Source organism: Crocodylus porosus, unplaced genomic scaffold (genome assembly GCF_001723895.1).
Source record: "Crocodylus porosus isolate Cpor-Errol unplaced genomic scaffold, CroPor_comp1, whole genome shotgun sequence".
Classification (NCBI taxonomy): Eukaryota; Metazoa; Chordata; order Crocodylia; family Crocodylidae; genus Crocodylus; species Crocodylus porosus.
The window spans coordinates 18,543,455-18,564,898 of record NW_017728928.1 but is presented as its reverse complement, the minus strand read 5'-3'; the positions used below and the strand labels follow the sequence as shown (position 1 = coordinate 18,564,898).

Here is a 21,444-nt window from a genome sequence, read left to right as displayed (position 1 = left end):
TCAAGTAAGGTAAATATCCATATCATCTATTTTGAAGATGGGGAATTAAGGCAAAGATTGACAGAGGTACCCAGAATCCTAACTCCCTTTGAAATCAATAGAAGTTACCTTCAAAGTTAGGTCTTTGAGGATCAGGGCCCAAGTAATTTGCTCAAAATCACACACCATGTCTGTGGTAGGCCAGGGAACGAACTCTGTGCCTCTCAGATCTTAGGCCTTTATACTAACCATAGGAACATCTTTTGTACCACTTTACAGCTTGTACCTCAAAGCCTAGTACCTCACCCCACTCTCTTGAGAGGGCTGCTCAGAGAGTCAACGTAAAGTTATTCAAAAACAATTTTAAGCTCTGTTTATGAATTGTATATACTGTAAAAGTGCTTCACATGCAACAATTTTCTGAGCACCCTAAAGTTTTTGTTCTGCCTTACTTTGTTTTCTTCTCTTAATTTTTCAAATATTCTGGATTTTATCCTTTATGTGTGTGTGCATGTACGTACAAAGAGGAACCCAGAAAAAGCAAAACAGAAAGATAAAATGAGAACAGGAAACTACAACTTTCCATAATTTCTCTAAGCAGTGATCACTTGTGTCAGTTGTTTCCATGAATCAGTAGTTTCAGAGTGGCATGCTTACCTCCTCATTGAAGTTGATGATAGTTTTGCCACTGAATTGCATAGGAGCCAGGTTCCAGCTCTAAGTCAGAAACATTTGTGTGTCAGCAAGGAGCCTGTAAAATAATACTGCACCAGAAAAGCTTTGAGTAATAGGAACAGCATAGAATCTACTAACTGTGAGTTTGTTGCTCTTTTCTAGACTTGTTAATGAGGTCCATGAAATCGATGACACAATCCAGAGCCTTCAGCAGAGGTTGAGGGATGCAGAGGATACCTTGCAGATGTTGGTCCACACTAAATCTAACCTGGAGCATGACCTGGCTGTCAAAGCTAACTCTCTCTTCATTGATCAGGAGAAATGTATGGGGATGCGCAAGACCTTCCCTAATACCCTCAGGTTGGTGGGTTACACATAGACAGATACAGTTCTGGAGATGTTTCTTCACTGGTTCATAAAAACTTGCTGTGGGGGAGGTTCTCTCTATTGCACTAAAATATTTACAAAATCTGCGGTTATATTTTCACTTACTAATGCACTCTCTAAATAGTAATTAAAAGATCATTCACTGTTTTATGCCATGTCTTGAGAGATTTTTTTCGCCCTTGTGAGATGCACTCATTCATAATGTGTATAGAGATTAGATTAAAACATTCTGCAGGTGTGTCTACATGAGGCAGTTTACTGTGCAGTAGTAAACTAATCTACCATATAGTGGCCATGTCTACATGAGATGCTCACTGTGCAACATCTTTGTGGGGCACGGACTGTGACACAACACTACTGTGCAGTAGTAATGAGCTACCACATAGCATATCAGGAAGCCATGCAGGGATGCTACTTAGTATTTGGGTATGCAAGTACTAAATGACTGCACAGTCAGCCTCTCATGTAGACGTGGCCAGTAAATCACCACTGTCTGCACATGTGCAGTGTTTACTGCAGGGTTGCCTACTACCTGTAAATACTAGTAGATTAACCCCACAGTAACAACTGTGCAGTAGTGCATGTGTAGACTGCTGACCGGAAACAAATTGCAGATGGGAGCATGTGTAGATGCCCTACTGGGGAAAGCTTTCTGGGCGTTAGTTGCACGTGTAGACTCATCCAGTTTGTCACTGAGAGCAAATCCACTCACAGTGGGAATTATTCTGCCATCTCATCTTAAAATTTTAGAAACCTAAAATTGCAGGGTCTTTCTCCCTTTGTTTCTGTCTAATGGGAAAAAGCAGAAGTGAAGCTAAAAATACTCAGCAATTAGAGTGATTAGGCGTTGATCATAAAGTATTTTTAGGTTTGCGGCAGAATATACACAAAACATGATGAATCCCACACAGCCTTCCAATAGGTTTTTATTCATACACTTGAGTGACCAGATTTTAAAGCCCATTTCTATATATGATAATCTTCTTGCCTTTGAAGAATCTTTTTCATGTCATGTACTGTGCCTGAAATTTATACTTATGTCAGTGCTAGGACATGACAGAAATAAAATATAGTCTGGTAACAAGAGTGTGTTCTTAGTTAACTGGAGACTATTCTGGGAGGTAAATTTAATTATTATAAATTCAGATCCTAGTGCAAAGATAGTTTGTTGGGAGAAACAACAGAATACGTTGAACATTAACTATAACGGCTTTGTAGACACCAGTCAGAACTGTATTATAAAGCTGGAAGGAACAAGCTGAAAGCCAATAGCTTCCATTTATGAATCTATCTTTCATATTTAAAACTCTGTATAATCCCACTTAAATAGCTGCGTTCTCCAATAACCTATAATTAGGATGGTACTAGGCTTTGCATCTCTGAACACTGCTAGCATAAGTACAGTGGTATGCACTTTATGGATCAAGGCCTATAATTTTCAAAAGCTCCTAAGTGACTTAGGAGCCAGTTCTTGGTCATTTACACACTTTTTGAAAACTTAACCATAGGCTCCTATCTGCAAAATTACAATTAGACTTGCTAGTCAGTAGACCTGAGTGAGTTCCCACATGGATGTAAATCATAAGCCATTCTGTAGAATTCAGCATAGTTACGGTTCTTTAAGACAGACAGAGTTGCTTAGATGGACAGACATTACTTTTGTTGCACTTAATCTGCTGTTTCTGCACGACAAAAAGCCTGCAGCCACACTTCCATGTTTGTCCCACTACAAAAATGGCCAGTCTAGTCTCAAGATGCCAGATCTGCAACAACAACAACAAGTTTTCTATTTAAAACAGCAACTTCTTTGACGTGGGAAGGTTTTCAACATGTGGACAAGTATAGTAGCATCCCAAAGTTCCCTGCTTTCCTTCCCCCTGCTGTAAGCGAGAGAGAAGGAGGCAGAGGTCTTGCTTGTGCTCTGACAGCCACAGGGAGAAGTCCCATCCTCACAGCTAGATCACTGGCAAGAATCAGTGTTTCATCCATCGGGACCTGGGAAAAGCCCTGGCTCTTGTGGGGCAGGCAGCAGCTACCAGAGCTGCCTCCTGGAGCCCTGGGAAAAGTTGCTTTTACCCCCTGCTCCATAGCAGCCTTTCCCGTTGCCACAGCCCCCTTGAAAACAGGGGTGGGAGGTGGGGGTATGCCATTCCCTGCTGCAGGCTGTGCTGGACAAGACTAGTCCCAAGGTAGCAGCGGTGGCTGCAAGCACAACCCCAGTTCACCTGCATGGGGGGTGGAGGGCAGAGGCCTGTCAGGCTTAGGGGCAGCAGGTGCTATGCGGCAGCCCCCCTGTTGCTCCTTGGGTGAGCTGCCTTGTGACAACTTGGCTGTGCTCTACCCAGGGGGCTGTCAATGTGTGCCCACCTGTAACGCTTTCTTTTTTGTAGTGTTACAAAGTCTGTAGCACGACAACTGTAACATCTTCCTAAGCCCTCAGATGCAGGCAAGTGTTCGCGCCAATGGTAGAGGGTTGGATTTGGTCTTAAGGTACTCAGATGAATTCCTGAGACTCTTCAAAGGGACATGAGTTTGGGTCTGATTCTGACCTAACTCACTCCAGTTTTAAACTGGCACAATGCTTTTAATTCCTGGCAGATAAAGGCAATCCACGTTTATCTTTAGTGTGTGACATTGTTCGCGTTGGGATTCATAGTGCTGGTTATCAGACTTTCCACTGACTTAAGTGAAATGGACCCACAGCCACAGTTCTAGTTTGCAGCGGAGTATCTCACCCTTCCATTGAGTAGTACTCAAACTTTTGACCCTGCAGCCTGGTGAGTGGCACGAGGCTGATCTGTAGGCCTAATTGGGCCACACATATAAGGCTTGAACCCCACGCTGCCTCTACCCAGCCCTCCACACTGGGATCAGACTTGTGCCACCCTGCCCACCCAATGTAGTGGGCAGAGCCATGCTGTCCAGCCCACAGGTCTCCCCGCAGGTCCAGAAATTTGGTAATAGGGGACAAGCAGTTATGATGACACTACTCCCCAACCACCAGATTTTCTGGCCCATGGACAGTCCCGTGAGGCAGACTCTGGGGGTTAGATCTGGTCTGTGGGCCACGGTTTGAGCACCCCTGTGACAGAGGAATACAGAGCATTAGAGAAAGAGGGGGGAAACGGACTGAACTAAGCCACAAAGAAGGATATGACACTTTTAAACCACAAAAAACTTTTAAACTTCATCTCTTGTCAACAAAAAATTAAAGGGCAGATTCCTATTTCACTTTATGCACCTAAATGGCATGGAGACATGCTAGTTTACTCTGCGGTAACACAGATTTGACCCTGTGTGTATACTTACTGAAGCAAAATGGCTGGGCTTGGGGAGTGGGCAGCCCCTCCAATGCTTCAGCTCAAGAACCTAGCGATCGGGCCACTTGGCCAAGGAGCAGGAGACCCAAGCTGCAGGCTTCCCACTATCCAGAGGTGGCTTGAAGCTGTACCTCCTGCTTCCCAACATAGGTGCTCTAACCACCAAGTCATAGCTTAGGCTTTATCAAATAATCTCTCCAGATTTCCTCTTGAAGCTGATCCTCTGCCCTTGCACTCACTATTCATTGGATAAAACTGGTAAAGAACAGTAGGAAAGTTACTGCCCCCCTGGCAGCAAAGGCTTAGGCAGGGTAACAAGAGTAGCACATGCATTGTACTGGGGGCATCTATGCATGGCCCCCACAGTGCAGTTGTTACTGCACCGTTATTTAGTATTTGCTTTAGGAAGTACTGAATGACGGCAGATTAACAGCCATTACTGCACTGTCCTGGAGGCGCATGGTTATTTTTAGCAGCTATGTCACCATAGCGACATGCTGTAGTGAGGTAGCTCATTGCTGTGGCAACGTAGCATTGGTGCTACAGTTTGTGCCCACTAACACTACGTTGCCATAACAATGAGCTACGCTGCGCTGGCGCGTCACTACGGCAACATAGCATCATTTGTAGATGGGGCCTGTACAGAGTCACAGACCCTCTGGCCTGTTTCCTTTCTCTTGGGCACTTTATATCTCCCTTTCTTGTCTGCCCAGGAAGCCAACTCAAGAGAGAGACTGGAGAAGGGCCTGGGTAATGCCCTTCTGGATGAGGGGGGCCTAGAATACAAGTCTCCTGCCCCCTGGACAAATGCCCAAGGCACTAAACATGCAAAGTCCCCTTTCTTCTCCTCCTCCACCATCTAACACCTGCTAAGCATGGGTTTTGGTCAGGTACAATGTTGAGGTTTACATTAGATTTCATAAACATTAGGGTCTATGAAGGGAGCTCTGGAAATCATTGAGTCCGGCCCCCTGCCCCAAGGGCAGGAAGTCAGCTGGGGTCATAGGATCCCAGCAAGATAAACATCCAAATTTATCTTGTAGGCATGCAAAGTAGGTGCTTGAACCACCTCCGATGGCAGGCTATTCCAGACCTTGAGGGCTCGGACAGTAAAGAAGTTTTTCCTCATGTCCAGCCTGAAACGGTCTTGGAGGAGTTTATAACCGTTCGACCTCGTCGTCCCTTGGGGCGCTCTGGTGAACAAACGTTCCTCAGATCCTGGTGGTCACCCCTGATAAACTTATAGGTGGCCATCAGATCACCCCTGAGCCTGTGCTTTTCCAGGCTAAAGAGCCCCGTGGCCCTCAGCCTGTCGTTGTAAGGTCTATTTTCCTGACCTCTGATCATGTGCGTGGCTCTTCTCTGGACTCTCTCAAGCTTCTCCACATCCTTTTTGAATTGTGGAGCCCAAAACTGGACGCAGTACTCCAGCTGCGGCCTCACCAAGGCTGAGTACAAGGGGAGAATGACATCCTGGGATTTGCTTGAGAAGCATCTATGGATGCAAGCCAGCGTTTTGTTTGCTTTACTAGCCACAGCATCGCATTGAAGACTTATGTTCATCTTGTGGTCAATCATGACCCCCAAGTCTCTTTCTTCTGTAATGCTAGCCAGCGTAGCACTGCTGAGCCTATAAGGATGCTGCAGGTTTTTCTTCCCCAGGTGGAGAACCTTGTTAAACACCATCAGGTTCTCATCCGCCCATTTCTTGAGCCTGTCAAGGTCAGCCTGGATTACCCCCCTGTCTTCAGGCATGGATGCTTTACCCCCAAGTTTGGTATCATTAGCAAACTTGGCCAGTCTGCTTCTGACTGCAATGTGTACATCATTAATGAAGATTAGGCAGATTCCGGGGCAATCTTGTTTTGCTGTGTACCTGCCCAATTAGAGTACAGTCTCTCTGAGCATCTGCAGTGGGTGTGTACACACTTGTGCATTCAGAACTAAACTGCAAACTGAGTGTGAGTGCCAAAACCTGCCGTTAGGCAGTATGTATGTGCCATTGTGTGATGTGAAGTGAAATGGGATCCAGCCTTCAGCCCAATTCTCATGGGCATTTTAAAGTATTAAAAAAAAAAGAAGAAAAGAAATACATAAGGCAGGACCTAGGTATGTCACATACAATAGGAATTAGTCAAAAGTGCATGATTTCATAAGGGGCTTAGGTATTGGGGACTGTGCCTTCAATGGTTGAGCTTCCTAGACAGACTGAGTGGGACACTTTTCCTAGGGACAGCCAGTTGGAATCGGACAAAAAATAAAGTAGGCTTTTGCAAGTGCCTTAAGCACAGATTGTATTCCATCTATTAGGTGCATAAATGTACTTGAGTGCCTAAGTGTGATTCTCTTCCACTCTGCTTGAGAACCTGAAAAAGAGATCATGTGAAAGGTGAGTGGCTCCTCCTCTGCCTTGCTGCTTTTTCATAACTCAATATGAAGGATAAGATGATGGTGTCTTACAAAAGTCAAAGCACTGATGGACTTTCAGGACTTGAAAAAGATGGAATAGACTCACGTAGGTGCCTAATAGATAGAACAGAACCTGTCCCTGAGCGGTCATGACATCGCCTTCACATGCAGTGAAATGCCAACATGTGTGAGCCTCGTTAATCTGCACAGCCTATAGCTTGTACAGGTAAAGCAGCATTCTCGTTCTTTGCTGCAAAGCTTTAATACTGAATGGCTTAACCAAGTATCTCAGACTAATACTTCAATACAGCACAATAGAAAACAAACTGCAGGGCTTTTGCTGGCATATTCTGGTGTTTTAATGTATATAACTGAAATTAAATAATCCTAATCAAATTATATACAGTGAGATGCTTACTGTGCTTGTTCACATATCTGCTAACTCACTCACTTGAAAACAGCTTTCCCTATACATTGACCCACAGACCCAGCAGTTCTTGCTGTGAGATCAGCACTATTGATAAAAAGACATTGAGGCTGGAATTTTTAAAAGGTGAAAGGATTTAGGAGCCCCCATTCCACTGAAATCCAGTGGGAGTTGCATGTTTAAATGCCTAAAAGATCCTTGGAAAATGCAGGCCTTCAAGCCTTTCATCAGTAGACTTTTCTCTGTTAACATCATCAGACGTTTCTCTTCTCGGTGGCAGCAGCACAGAAATACAGACAAATCCACCAGCTTGTGCCTGGCTCTTCGGTCTATTGACATAATTTGGTGCTTGCAATTCTTCCCGTGTACCGCTGGCATTGTCCCAGAGCGCAGACCTGTGGCAGGATTCGGTCCCACAACCTCTGCCTCTTGGCAGGATCTCCCTTCATGACAGCAGTTCCAAACAGGAAGCAATTGTCTTTGCTGACCTTTTGCACCAGCACTTCGGTCTCATGCAGACTAAAAATAGGCTTCCTCTCCTTTACATATATCTTGGAGCTCCAGGGCTAAGTATACTGGAGACAGGAGCTTCCCTTTCAGAAGTTAAGACACGTTAGTAACCGGAAAAGGCCGTCTGGCTCAACATGCCTGCCCTTTCTCTGTTTATCTTACTCCCACTTTCTTGCTGCTTCATGAGATGTTGGACACCTTCTTTATCCAGAAATCAGTCTAAGGAGATTTTGAATTCATTCACACTTTTACCTTCTGCTAGTTTACTAAGTAGTCACTTCCATGCCATATAGTCCTCATTGGTTACTTTTAAAATCTGTTTTTCTCCATACATTTACTTGTCAAAGCTTTCAAATCTTTTAATGATATCTGCTACTCTGAATCCTTTGTGATCAACCAGATTTTCAGTGCTGAGTGTTTCTCCCTTTTGTGACTCTAGTCCCTCTCCAGTGCCTCTGAGCTTGGAGCACCCAGAACCCTTTTTCAAAACCTCGGCCTTTATTCTTGAATTCCTTTATCCCTGATATCCTGTCTCTTCTAACATCACTGGGAGTTTTTCCATTGGCTTCAGTGAAGCCAGGATTTCATATCCTCTGAGATGTGTCAAATGGACTTTAACCTCCCCTACTATTGTATATGCAGGCACACAGCCAGAAACTGTACTAATCTTTCAGATTTTTTTTCATACAGCTATAAATATCTTCTTGTTGTCTTTTTCTTCTCATCCCTCTTTATACATTTTGGACTGTGGTTTTTTTCTTTAACTGAAAAAATTGCAGTTTCAGCCTCTCTAACTTCTTCCTCAAATATAATATCCACAGATGCATCACAAGCAGGTCCAAGGAGGTGATCCTCCTCCTCTGTGTGGCACTGGTCAGGTTGCAGTTGGAGTACTGCGTCCAGTTTTGGGCGCTGCACTTCAAGACGGATGTGGACAACGTGGAGAGGGTCCAGAGGAGGGCAACTCACATGATCAGGGGGCAGCAGGGCAGGCCCTACGGGGAGAGGCTACAGGACCTGAACCTGTTCAGCCTCCACAAGACAAGGCTGAAAGGGGGTCTGGTGGCCAGCTATAAACTTGCCAAGGGGGACTAGCAGGCAATGGGAGAGTCCCTGTTCCCCCGAGCACTACCAGGAGTAACAAGGAATAACGGCCATAAGTTGACTGAGAGCAGATTCAGGCTGGATATCAAGAGGCGCGACTTCACAGTCAGGGCGGCTAGGATCTGGAACCAACTTCCAAGGGAAGTGGTGCTCACTCCTACCCTGGGGGTCTTCAAACGGGGGCTAGATAATCACCTTGCCGAGGTCATTTGACCCCAGCATCCTTTCCTGCCATGGCACGGGATTGGATTTGATGATCTGCTCAAGTCCCTTCTGACCTGACCAGCTATGAAACTATTTCCACTTTTCTGCAGCAGATTTCCCAGACATTAGAGAATTTTTCAATTCCTCTGGGCATTTTACAGTCCCTCCAAGACAGCTTTCTGTAAATTAAAAATTCTTCTGTCACTTCCTCTGGTAATTCCCATTCTCTAAAAATCCCATAACACACTGATGGCCAAATCTAAGACACTCTTTAGTTGTTTTTCAATACCGTGTGGATCCCTATTGCAGGAGCTGCCTACTCTGCTTCAAGCCTCCTACAGAGGGGATCCACAGGAGCTATTAATCTGAGGTTCATCCTTATTTTCAGAGTATACATGGATGGATATCAGGGCTGCATAGGTCTCATGCTGGTTGTTGTGCACGGAGACTTAGTTCATCCTTAGAGAACAAGCTCCTGGTGGGTATGGGTTCTTTATCTGAATCTTCTCTTTTATGAATTCAAGTCCCCTGTTCCTTCTGTCTGAGGTGTAAATAACATGATTCATAACTGCCTTGTATTTGCTGACCTGACAGATACCTTTATTTTTACACTGTATCTCATTTACCCTCCGAATTCTTCCAGTTTCCCTTCACCTGAAGTTCCATCCTTATCTACTTCCATTATCTGTGTAAATGTCTCCTGATCTGTAGTCCTTTTTCAAATGGTTCTTGGTTCAAGAATTACCTGGCTACCAAGAACTACCGTTAGAATACCATATAAACGCATAAAAATCTCTGTATCGGCTAAGATGTTGATATAATTAGTTTGTGTAAATTCCATACATCCCACAGCCTTGTTCCCATCCTTCCTACTGCTGAATTGTCCCCATCATTTCAGTAAACTCTGCATTCATGATATTTTAGGCTTATAAAAATTAAGTGTTAGTGTAGTGCAGTAAAGGAGTTCTTTAAATACATTAAACCAATAACTAAAATCACTTTGCTTCTCACTTAAAGATAAACTATGTCTATGCAGTACTTAGTCAGAGAATGAGAACTACTTTATCAAGGGGGTTATTGCAAAAAAAAGGTGCTTTGAGGTTTGCTCGACGTAGAAAAAGTCTGTAAGGATTCTTGAGTGGTACATTATGTTAAAATGGAAGCTTTCAGAAAACTTTTAACATACTGGCATAACTGTAGCACAAAACTAGTTTATTATGCTCCGGGATATGCTTCTTAAAACAGAAAATGTTACCAGAAGAAAACCCATCACTATCTTGGGGCTCATAGCAGAAACTCATTTACAGTACAGCTCATGAAAAGTTAGAAACCTGCAAATGCAAAACATACTACAGCTTAAAAGCAACAATCCTAAGATTGCTGTGTGCTGGCTGGCAGTTTGGCAAACAACATAGACTGAACAAGGACTTTGATATCAAAAACTATGTCTACAGCTGAAACTACAAAGCTCTCTTCTTTACTTCATAGCTTCAAGAAATTCACATCTGAGGATTAAGCAGACTTGTAACATGCCTTGACCAGTGTGTCACACTTAGCTATGGATCAATTTACAGGGTACAAAGAAACATAAATAGGAATAGGCCTGAACAAAAACAAATGCTTCTGCATCTTTCTTTGTGTAACAATGCCTTGAATACATCTGAGTATATATGTAACCATGCTCTAACTATATAGCTTTTCTAATTGGAGACAGTGGTTGAAATACTGTACCCACTTAAGGCAATGGGAGTTTCCCATTTGACCTAATTAGAACCACAACTTCACCCAATAATGTCACACTGATCAGAGCTAGGAAGAAGTGTTAGACAAAACATTCTTCAGTGAACAATTCATATTTGGCAATACCAAAGCATTTTGCAAATTCATGCTGGTTTTGTTGAAGAGCTCCAGGACACAAGCACGATTAATTTTTTTTTTAAATCAAGTAAACGGAAATATTTCATTTTTAACATTTTGTAACTGAAACACTTCACTTTTGTACTACTTGAAATCACTTTTCTTTCACTTTTACTATAAAATCTTAAAGCACTAGACAATCAAATGAATTTTTCATTTAATCATTTTTTGGATCGTCCTGCAAAACAATACATCAGTTAAGCAGCACACTAGACTACTAAGCTGCTCAAAGTGATTCCTTACTTAGACACTGCAAGATCCCCAACTGCTATCTTTATATACTGCAATGCCTGGGATTGCCCTAGCCAGGGTCCAGCAATGATCCCCTGCTCATTTTTAATATGTGAAGTGTGGGACAGTTACAAGACCCTGACATTTATTCTCAGTGTTACCTGAGATCATGATCCCGTGACTTGAGAACCCACATACAAATGGATGATATTTATTTATATGGTTAATTCTGTGTATAGGTGCAGGTGTGTATCATTTGATGCATGTAATTAGCAGTGTACTTGGCAGCTTACCAAGAACAAATAATTCTATATATAAAGTGTTACTACATCTGTGTATGTATATCCACATATAGCTATTTTAAAAACAGAGGTTAGACTTCCAAATCTCTCTCCTTCTAGTTCCCTTCTCTCCATTCTCTCTACCCTTCTCCCCACTTTTTCAAATGCTTTGTGAAGTCTGTGCTAGCTGATCTCAGTCTAAGATTTCTGCCCCTTTGCCCCCAGCAAGCACATTCCAGCCTTCCTGCTTTGTATGGTTTTAATCATCAGGAGACAAAAAAGGAAGCAAATCCAGAAAACTGATGACATGGCAAGGCCATGGGTTAAAGAGGTCCATCTACAGGAGGACATAGAGAGCAGAATTGTATTTCTCTTTGTGAGTCTACATCGCAATTTTCTAGCTGTGTAAGTAGCACTGGGCACTTACAGGTTGCATTTCTATTACCCTTGCACAAATATTCATGCATAGACTGACCACCTAAGCATGTTTGTGTAGTATGTGTACTAGGGTAGTCACTGGCAGTCATGGACATGTGCCTAGTATGGATGCATATGTGCACAAGTCAGAAAAACATACCTAGGCATCACCAAACATGTGTTAGATGCCAGAGGAAGAGGGAGACTGTACGTCTACGCTTGAGTCCCAGGAGCTGACTGACTAGGGAACTTACCTGGAAAGCAGGAGATCTGGGTGCTAGACCTGCCCTCTTAACCAGAGGGAGTTTGAACCTCTGCACTAGATAACAGACATTAGTGGTATAAGTGATCAGAAATCAGTCTATACCCATATGTAACAGAGAGCCAAAGACTCCTGTTATTTTAAAGATGAAGGAGCAGCAGAGACAATCTCAGGCAGGGAAATCTGCGTATTATAAGCTATCGGGGAATAGGTACTGGGGGGTTACCACAGAACTAGCTGTGTTGCAGCAACACCATAGGCTAGAGCCTTGCATAAGAGACCAGATAGGAGCACAGCAGAGACTGGCAGGAGTAAGCTACCTGGAGGCTGAGCCAGCAAGCTGAATCAGGAAACACTTGGGCAGCTCAGGGAGGCATGTGACCAACAAGGGGCATGGCCAGAGAAGTATATAAATACAGGCCCTGACCCAGAATGATCAGTCTGATCCTGGTGAGGGCTATCTGGTACTGGGGCTGTTTTGAGGAAGAGGAGCAGAGTGCTGATGCCCTACAGGGCAGTGTTACCTGGCATGGGGGGTGGGGTATGTTATGCAGCCAGATAGCTATGGTTTATGTTTAGCATCAGAGGGGGATTAGTTTGTTTGCCAGAAGAATTACTCCTTGGTTACAGTGTCAACCAGTGGTGTGAGAGTGAACAGGGGCCATGGTGGGGGTTCCTGGGGGACTAACTCAAAGCAGGGTGCCAGGTGCTTGCTAATGTTTAAAGCCCTGCTAGGGGCTTGTATTCAGGGTTTAGGCCCAAGGGAGAATTTAAATCCTAGAGAGAGAGAGGAAGGCAGGCTGAAAGCTAGCTTCAGAAAGAACCACAGGGTCCAGTGCCCAGGAAGGGCAGAGCCATGACCAGGGTGTCATGTGCATGAAAAGGACATGGACAAGGGCTGGGGGAGGGGGCAGGAACCCAACCAGGCTCAGCAAGTGTATTGCCCTGGGACAGGGCAAAGACAAAGCTGGATTAGGCAGTCGAGGGCTGGAACCCAAAAGCCAGGTCTGGCACAATAGGCTTAGGCCGTGGGATCCAGTGAGAGAGAAGGGACTGACCTTGACAAAGGTATAGAGGCCTGAGGTAGCCTGCTATTAGGTTGTCCCCAATTGCCCACCAAGGTCACTAATTGATAATACCTGCAAGGCAGAGGCACAGCTGTAAGGGAGGTGAGAGGCCGTGACGTGACTAGCCCTTAAGGCTAACAGGTGCCCTGAGAGAACTACCTGGCACCTGAAGGAACTGGGCTGCGCTCTAGGACAGACCCATTAGGCAGCCTCCCTTCTAATCAAATAACTACATCGAGTGGCAGGCAAGTCAGAAGGAGAGGACACCCTAGAGCTGGAGCCAGGTAAGGATTGCATGGCCACCTGGGGCATCAGTCACCCCAGAGCCTGAGTGTGGCTACACCATAACAGAAGTTTGGCTCATATACAACTGGTCTATACCTGTAACAAAACAGAAGTTTGGTGCAAACAGACTAGTCTAAGAATGGCAGATTGCAGTCTAAGGCTTGCCCTTTCTCTTCCTCTCTCCCCCCCTCCCCCCTCCCCAACAAAGGGACAAATGTGTTCTGTTCAATACCAATTTAAACTACACCACTTAGAACTGTGTAATTTAGATCAACTCATCTGTGAGCTTTTTAAATGTCTGTACCTAGCCCTGATTCTCTGACTGTCCAAGTACAGAGTTCAACCCATAGGCTAGATGTTACTCTGTGCCCTCTCCAGCACTCCTTTTTGAAGCTGAGCTCCCCAAAGTTACTAGTCACTGGATGAGATTCATGGGGTACAACAGAGAAGCTTGTCCCACCACTGAGGGCAAGGGTCCAAGCTAGAACCTAGGGGTGCCTATAAATGAGCATGGAGGCTGCTTTGATGTGCTGTAATTACTTGATTAATTGAGTCTGTTGGAGTGTGATAATTACTGCACTCCAGCCAGCCTCCATGTCTTGTGTATGGTTGTCCCCATGCTTCAGATTAGTGATAGAGGCAGTTTATCTAACACTTGTTTGAGCTTTAGAAAAAGTGCTCCTGCTGCCATTTTGAAACTCAGGGATACGAATACACCGGATACTCTGGGCACTTTAATTAATGTGCATGACCCTCCCCCACCACGTAGCTAAGTAGTTAGCTATGTTAGTCTGAAATCAGGCAGAGGGCAGGGCTGGGTTGTATCTTAGTGACTAACCTGTTCAGGGAGGCATACACATACATAGGTGACATCTCACTTTGCCAGATGCTATGAGCATTCATAGCATCTGATCAAGTAGGTTGAGATACCTATGAAAGCTTATGCCTCTTTAAACAAGTTCTCCCTCTAAGGTACCACCCTGCCCTGCTTTTTGTTTAAAGCTACGTGAAATTTTTCCTTAAAGGCTCATATCATTTTACTGATGAGACCTGGAACTTAATATTTGTGAAAATATTCATGATTCTGCAGAACAGGTTAAACATTAGAAGCGTCTCCTATTGACTCATTCCTTTTAAAAACTCTGTGGTATAATTGTTTTTACTATTACAGCGCTTCTGGCAATACAGGATGCAATTAATACACAATACTGTTTTTTGTTTGTTTGGTTTTTAATACCATCATACTATTTTTAGTTGGGTTGTAATGATCACCAATAATATACAAAATAATGCTTTTTATCGTGGAACTGGAAGATATGCAGATATGCCGTAGTTCAATCACAGTTATTGGGCATAGAGTACAAATCGGTGAGCAAAATTCTGTGATCCAGATAGGCAGGAGGATGGATTAGATGCCCACCTTGATCATAGCCTTAAAAATCTTTGAAAATATTTAACGTTAAGTGAATACTCGCAAACATAATGCGGTAATTTCTCATTTGCATCATAAACACTTTCGCTTTCTGAATGTTCAGGCATCTTGAAATGAAACAATAGTTTACACCCTTACAAACTCTTCCATTTGTTTCAGTGGAGTACATGAAGTATATCCTGGCAACACTGATTTTTCTAGTTCTCGCAATGCTTTTCTTCTTTAAATATTAGCCGGGGAGCTTCTAGAGGGTGCAGCAGCGCAGCTGCACCCCTCTCTTGGAGCATGCCAGGGGGGCAAGGGGAGCAGCAGCCAGGGACTTTGTTTGAAGTCCCCGAAGCAGGTCAGAGTTCCCTTCCTTATTCCCCTCTCTGCTCAGTGGCATGTCCCCTCCACTCAGCTCCCCCAATTGCCCGCTGTCGTGGGCAGCTCTAGAGCCACTCTGCTCCTGCCCTGCTCCAGCTGGGCTGCGTTGTGCGGGGGGCTTGGCTCAGAGGGGCATCAACAGTGGTGAGCCTGCCCATGCCCCCCCACCAGCTGTTCCCTGCTGATGTGGGCAGATTCAGGGAAGGGGAACCTGTCTATTACCACTGCTGCTGCCTCCATGGACCATGGCTGGAGAGGGACAGGAGTGGTTCTAGAGGTATCCCAGCCCCTGGGGCAGGCAGGGACAGCAGCAGTGGTTGCAGGAAGTGAGGAATGGAAAGGGGGGGCATGTGCCACTGAGCATGGAGGGGAAGGAGCGCATGCTGAGAGCAAGGGGTGGGGGACTCTTATTGCTTCAGGGCCTTAAAAAGACCCTAGCTGCTGTTCCTGGGGCATGGTCTGCCTGCTCCAGCTAGGGAGGAAGCGGGGAGCTGGGGTTGCAGACACCCTTGCAGCACCACTCACTGCTCCTGCACCCCTCTCTTGAAAATCCTGAATCTGCCTGTGGACACTAACAAAAATCGTCTTGGACTGAAATGGTCTCCTTATTATAAATAATAAAATCTTGCCATGCTTCTCCATGTCATCCATAAATGTGACTGTAGATGTGTACGTACATACTCCCAAGCCATCTACTCTTAAATAGACACTCGGAGTCAGGCCCTTCAGTCTGCATGTTCTCTGGCATGCACATCCTTTCTATTCAGTTGGAACAGATTGGCTTTAAAACTAGGTCTTGCTGTGCTTTCACTTGAATGTTGACGACCAAATCTTAAATTCCAGTGGAAGCTAAATGACTGCATTTATTGTCTGCTGCATTTGTCTCAGATAGTGATACTAATCCCCCTGCCAGACGGACCTGTTGGAACTGGTATTGATAGGGCTGATACATACACAATATGCCCTTCTGATGCCACCATTTTGGGAGCATCACTCTCTTTTTGTTTTGTTTCCATGTTATCTTGACAAATATTTATCAGGCACGTTCTATTGCTGGAAGCATGAAGAATAGCTTTCCTTGAAGCGTATTCACATGACTGAAATCATTTGGAAGTAGCTTGGTATCATATCCCTAGAGCTATAATGGATATCATATGGTCAATAAATATCTCCAAAGCCCCCATCTGTTTGGATAAAACTCATTTCCAAAAGGAGACAAAGCTGTCTGAGGAATGCTTAAGGAATAGGGTTTTTTTTTTTTTTTTTCTGTGTGTTTCCTCATTTCCTAATCCAGCCTCTTTGCCAGTGAAGGCTTCCTTACTCTTGGGTTACTCTATTCTCATATTTGAAATTCACATATTTCTCCCTTGCTGGGTCTGGCACCACTTTTAAGATCATTGGCGCAAAGGAGTTTTCTTCTCTCCCACTTATATTGAAGAGAGTTCCACACGTGGAGTCTTCTACCTATATGGACCTCCTCAGAGTCGTGTTTACACCCCCCCCACACACACATTTATAATGGATTTAGTCTTATAAAACCCTCAGGAGATAAAAGGGTATCTCCATTTTCATGGAAGAAACTGAGACTCATGGGGCATTATCCTATTTTATTTTGCATGTCCAAGTGCCAGTTACCCAGCTGTGTTTACTGCCTTTTTTGGGACTTGCACAGTTTGCAATCCTTCTCCTGCTCCACACAGCTCGGCTCCTGGGTATGCACAGTAGGTTGGACAAGCAGGTGGCTCTGTAAGCCTTGAATTCTGGCCTGGCAAAAACCTGGAGCAAGAGGGACCTGTGTTTTAGCCCAAGAGATGAGTGGCTAGTGCATTTTCCCAGGAAATGGGAGACTCAGGTTCTAGGACCCCTCATCAAGAGGGGATGTGAACCTACACCCATTCCTAACAAAATGCTCTAACCACAAGGTTAGAAGTTAGACATTATCAAGGCGCTTGTCCAACTCCTACTTTTGAAGTTGAGCCACTGGACCCAGCATTTTAATAGTCACTAGAAAAAATTAATAGAGAGCAGTGGGGAAGTATCTGCCCAATTGGGAGCAAGGGGTTGGGGCAGAACTACAGGTCTTCCTCCCTTCTAGGACAGCACCCAACTCGCTGGTGCCCTCCAAAATATTCTTTTCCTCGTGGTTTATACACATCTCCCTTTCTTGGTGGTCCACAGAGCCAGCTTCAGGATGAGGATTGTAGAGTGTAGCTTATGGGGCATGTCCAGGAAGCTGCGTGGATACATATGTGTTCACGTGGCAAGGGACTAGGGTAGCAAACTGTGCATGAAGCACCAAAAATGCCCTGACTAACTTGGGGCCAGGGGCCGCGGAAGAAATGAGAGGCTTGCCAGGGCCAGGGGCCCAGCAGGCTGAGTACTTTGTTGGACAGACAGGGCCTAAGGGTGAACTCAAAGTAACACCTGTGAGACATGGTTGTGGTTACGGTGGAACATGGAAAGGCACAAAAATATTAGCCCATTAAGGCAGCTGGTGTCTTGAGGCACTGAGGGTCACAGCTTACTGCTTGAAGGACAAGGGGGAAGTACCAGTGGCTAAGGTGAACTGGGGCTTACTCTAGAGCCCTGAAGCAGCCCCCTAAACACTGTAAAAGCTCCATTGAGACAAGGCAGGGTGGCTCCAGGAGCCAGAGTCGGGGCAGGAGTCGTGTGTCCACCAGGAGGGTCACAGCCACCCCTGAGGCTGGGTCCTGTTTTATGTTTGTACAGTGCCTTGGAAAAAGGGCTCCCAGCACACAGCCAAGGCTTTTTAAATGTCACAGTACTGATGGTAACAACAATGGGGGGATGAATGGCCAACAGTGGACTCTTGCCTCTTAACACATGGGGTGCAGCTGCAGAAAGAGGCAGAAGGGACAGAACAAGGCAAGGTATATTGCCTTCTTTGGAGCAATTGCAGATCAGTCCTCGTTGGCTCTCCTGCTTTTCCAGGCTACAAGCTGGGGAGCTTTGACTTTCCACTTGAATATCCAAGTTGCCAAGAAACCCATGGAAGTGGGGGAAAAACAAATGAACACTGGGTTAGAGGTTGCCTAGATGAAACAAGTTCCTTGCATGTGGTTGAGGCTCATGGACCACATATGAAAAATGAGTTAAAGGACCCCGGTGAATCTGTGAAAGAACAAGTGCAAACTGGCCAAATGGATGATCAAATATCATCCCATGCACCAGAGGAGACAGCACCATCAAGAAGATCTTGATGAACCTTAGACGAAAACAAGGCTGTTTTTACCCTGTTACTTTAAATCTAAATCAGATGAAAGAGGCACATGATAATAAATCTACATTCTGTGGCTGGAATTAGAGCCACATAAAGCTAAAGGAACAAAGAGATTTGCAAGTCAAAAACCTGCCTTTTAAAAATCTAATTGGTTTACCCTGGAAGAAATAAGGCACTTAAAATGAAAACTCTTGGAAAATATCTGCCAGTACTAAATCTGGTCTCAGATGATGGCTGTATTAACAAAGAGTCTGTATCTCAAACTTTCAGAATGACACCAAACCAGATGCAGCAGTGAAACTCTTGTAGGACCCACTGCGTTCTGCTTCCACTGTACAAAGTGTTGCAGGTACAAAATCTGGCTGGACACATTTATGCTGCTGTGTGAATAGAGACTACCTGAACCATGAACAAACCCTGGCCGTGAAATCCAGACTTCACTGACGTCATCAGCAATGCTCCCATTAACCTCAATGAATTTCTCCCCAAGAATCCACATGCTCGCAGGCCAATTCTAAGTATTTGATTATTGCTTGTTCTAAAACTCAGACTTCCTAAATTTGATAGGGTGACCAAACTGATCCATGAGAAGCGCCAAGTCCTAGCTATGCAGATTGTTGGGTTGCTGAAGATGCCTTTTCTAAGCCTTTCACTAACAACTTGTATTGAAAAGAGTCCCCAGAGTTCCTAGAATGTATTAGTTTCCAAAGAAAAATCTTTTAATTGACATTACTGCAGAAAGGCTGCAAACATAGCATGGAGAATCATGGCATCTCACCAACATGCTGATCAAGGCAACTCTTGAACAGAGCCTCTTCTGGTACCCTCCTGCTGCATACGAGATCTCTGTGGCCTTTGCTGTATTCTAGAAGTCAGTCACTCGACATGACACCGACTCTAAGAAAGTCGGCATTGTTTATAACAAAACGACCATGCAGCCTTCGACATAGACTGTACGTACTGTGTTTGCTTGTCAGAAACAAACAGCGTTTGAATCCTACTCCTAGAATGAAGATGCCTGCAATTTGTTATGATGAAGGACTTTGAATCAAAGAGGCGTGTCACAGAATATTTTTGCATTATTAAAAGAGAGCGAGCGGGGGGCGGGGACTATAATCTTGCTACAGGACAGTTTCTGATCTTACCCCAGGAGATTCTGGACAGCTCCACAGACTTGGAGTTAGTCCAGCTTAAAGTGGTGAGATCAAAGTTCGTCTCTTGTGGCCAGCTTGACTCAATCCGAGCAAACAGATGACATCTCCGATAACTCCACGGCACGTGACGACAGAAGGAGTAAGAACAATCCCTTTCAGCAAGAAGGAACTTCTCAGTGGATGCATGATTTATCACCGTTCACCCGCTGTCACTGGAGGATTCAGCTACATGTAGATCATTTGACTTAACCACATCTTTCCTGAGCTAATGCTTTCACCCGTGCCGCGGAGCAGGCAATGACTGGTTCTTAACCAAACTGCATTCACTTGTGGTGCAAAGAAGCAACTGGCGATTTAAAAACATAGACTTATAGAAAGTTAGGGGTGGAAGTGACCTTCGGAGATCATCTAGTCCAATGTTTCTCAATCTGTGGGATGTGACCCAAAAATGGGTTGCAAGAATATATGAAAGGGTTGTGAACAAACTTTAGAAATAGATCAACAACCTTTGAAAATGGAGTCTCCTTTACAGGAGAAAGATGTGGGAAACAGTGTCTTTTCCCTTTCAGGCTGGCACAGCTCCAGCTTCCTCAGGGCTCCCCACGTCCCCCCTGCCCCACACAGAGTGGGGCTGGGGCCTGGCCCCCCCACTGGGGGCAGCCGGTTGGGACTGGCCTGATGTTTACAAACGGGTCCCATTACAAGAAAAGGTTGAGAACCACTGCTCAGAGGGCAAGAGAACAGGCCTTACGAAGAGAGGCTGAGAGCCGTGGGCCTCTTCAGCCTGGAAAAGCATGGGCTCAGGGAGGACCTGGTGGCTGCTTATAAGTACATCGGGGTGTGCATCAAGATCTGGGGGAACGTCTGTTCACCAGAGCTCCCCAAGGGATAACAAGGACCAACGGTCATAAATTTCTCCAAGACCGCTTTAGGCTGGACATAAGGAAAAACTTCTTTACTGCCCAAGCCCCCAAGGCCTGGAACAGACTCCCCCCAGAAGCGGTGCAGGCACCTACTCTGGCCTTATTCAAGAAATGTTTGGATGACTATCTTGCTGGGGTCCTTTGCCCCTAGCTGACGTCCTGCCCCTGGGGCAGGGGGCTGGACTCAATGATCTTCAAAGTCCCTTCCAGCCAGACGTGCTAACATCTATGAGATCTAGCCCCAGCAGGGCCATCCCCGACTACATCCTTCCAGCCAGCAGCATGCGGGTTATTAAATGGCAAAAAGCCCCCCGGCCTCTTTCCAGAGATGGCCCGGAGCAGTGCCCCCTGCCCAGCGCGTCCCAGAGGCCGCAGGGTCTCGCACCAGGCCTCCCCGCCTCGCTCCCCTCTCTCGGAGCCGAGTCCTGCAGCACCCGCGTGTGTTGCTCTGGCTTTAGGACTTGCTCCACGAGCGTTTCCACCCCGCGGATGTCATCCGGCCCCTCCCTTGCGCTCGCCTCTCGGCCCGGGGGGATGCGGCGGGGGGCGCGTCTTTAAAGGGCCGAGGCCGCGCTCAGGCCCCCGCGACGTGTCTGGGCGTTGGGCGCGGGTGAATCAGCAGAGCGGCCCGGCGCCGCGCGGGGGTTTCGTGCCGCGCCGCCGGCCAGGCCTGCCCGCCCCGCCCTGCCCCGCCCCGGCGCTGGCTTTTAGGGACTTTCTCCGCCCGGAGCCCGCAGCCCAGGACCTTCATGCGCGCCCGGCCGGCTGTCTAGGCGCCCGCACCGCGACCAGGGAAGGCTCCGGCGGCTGGTAAGCGCGGGGCTGCCCGGCCCGCACGTGGGTGGCGGGGGCC

The 21,444-nt window shown here is 45.7% G+C and overlaps 2 protein-coding genes across 4 annotated transcripts in view; both read left to right on the top strand.

Moving 5' to 3' along the window:
- TEKT3 (tektin 3) overlaps positions 1–1,191 on the top strand; it is a 186,808-nt gene extending 185,617 nt beyond the window's left edge. For all 3 annotated transcript variants that reach the window (XM_019542734.1, XM_019542736.1, XM_019542735.1), the window contains exon 8: positions 817–1,191. In XM_019542734.1, coding sequence (XP_019398279.1) covers positions 817–1,033 — 217 coding nt within the window. In that variant the 3' untranslated portion in view covers positions 1,034–1,191. The remainder of the gene's footprint in view (positions 1–816) is intronic.
- Positions 1,192–21,296: 20,105 nt separating this feature from the next.
- Positions 21,297–21,444, top strand: part of PMP22 (peripheral myelin protein 22) — a 34,727-nt gene continuing 34,579 nt past the window's right edge. The window contains exon 1 of the mRNA XM_019542733.1: positions 21,297–21,401. The gene's annotated coding sequence lies outside the window, so the exon portion shown is untranslated. The remainder of the gene's footprint in view (positions 21,402–21,444) is intronic.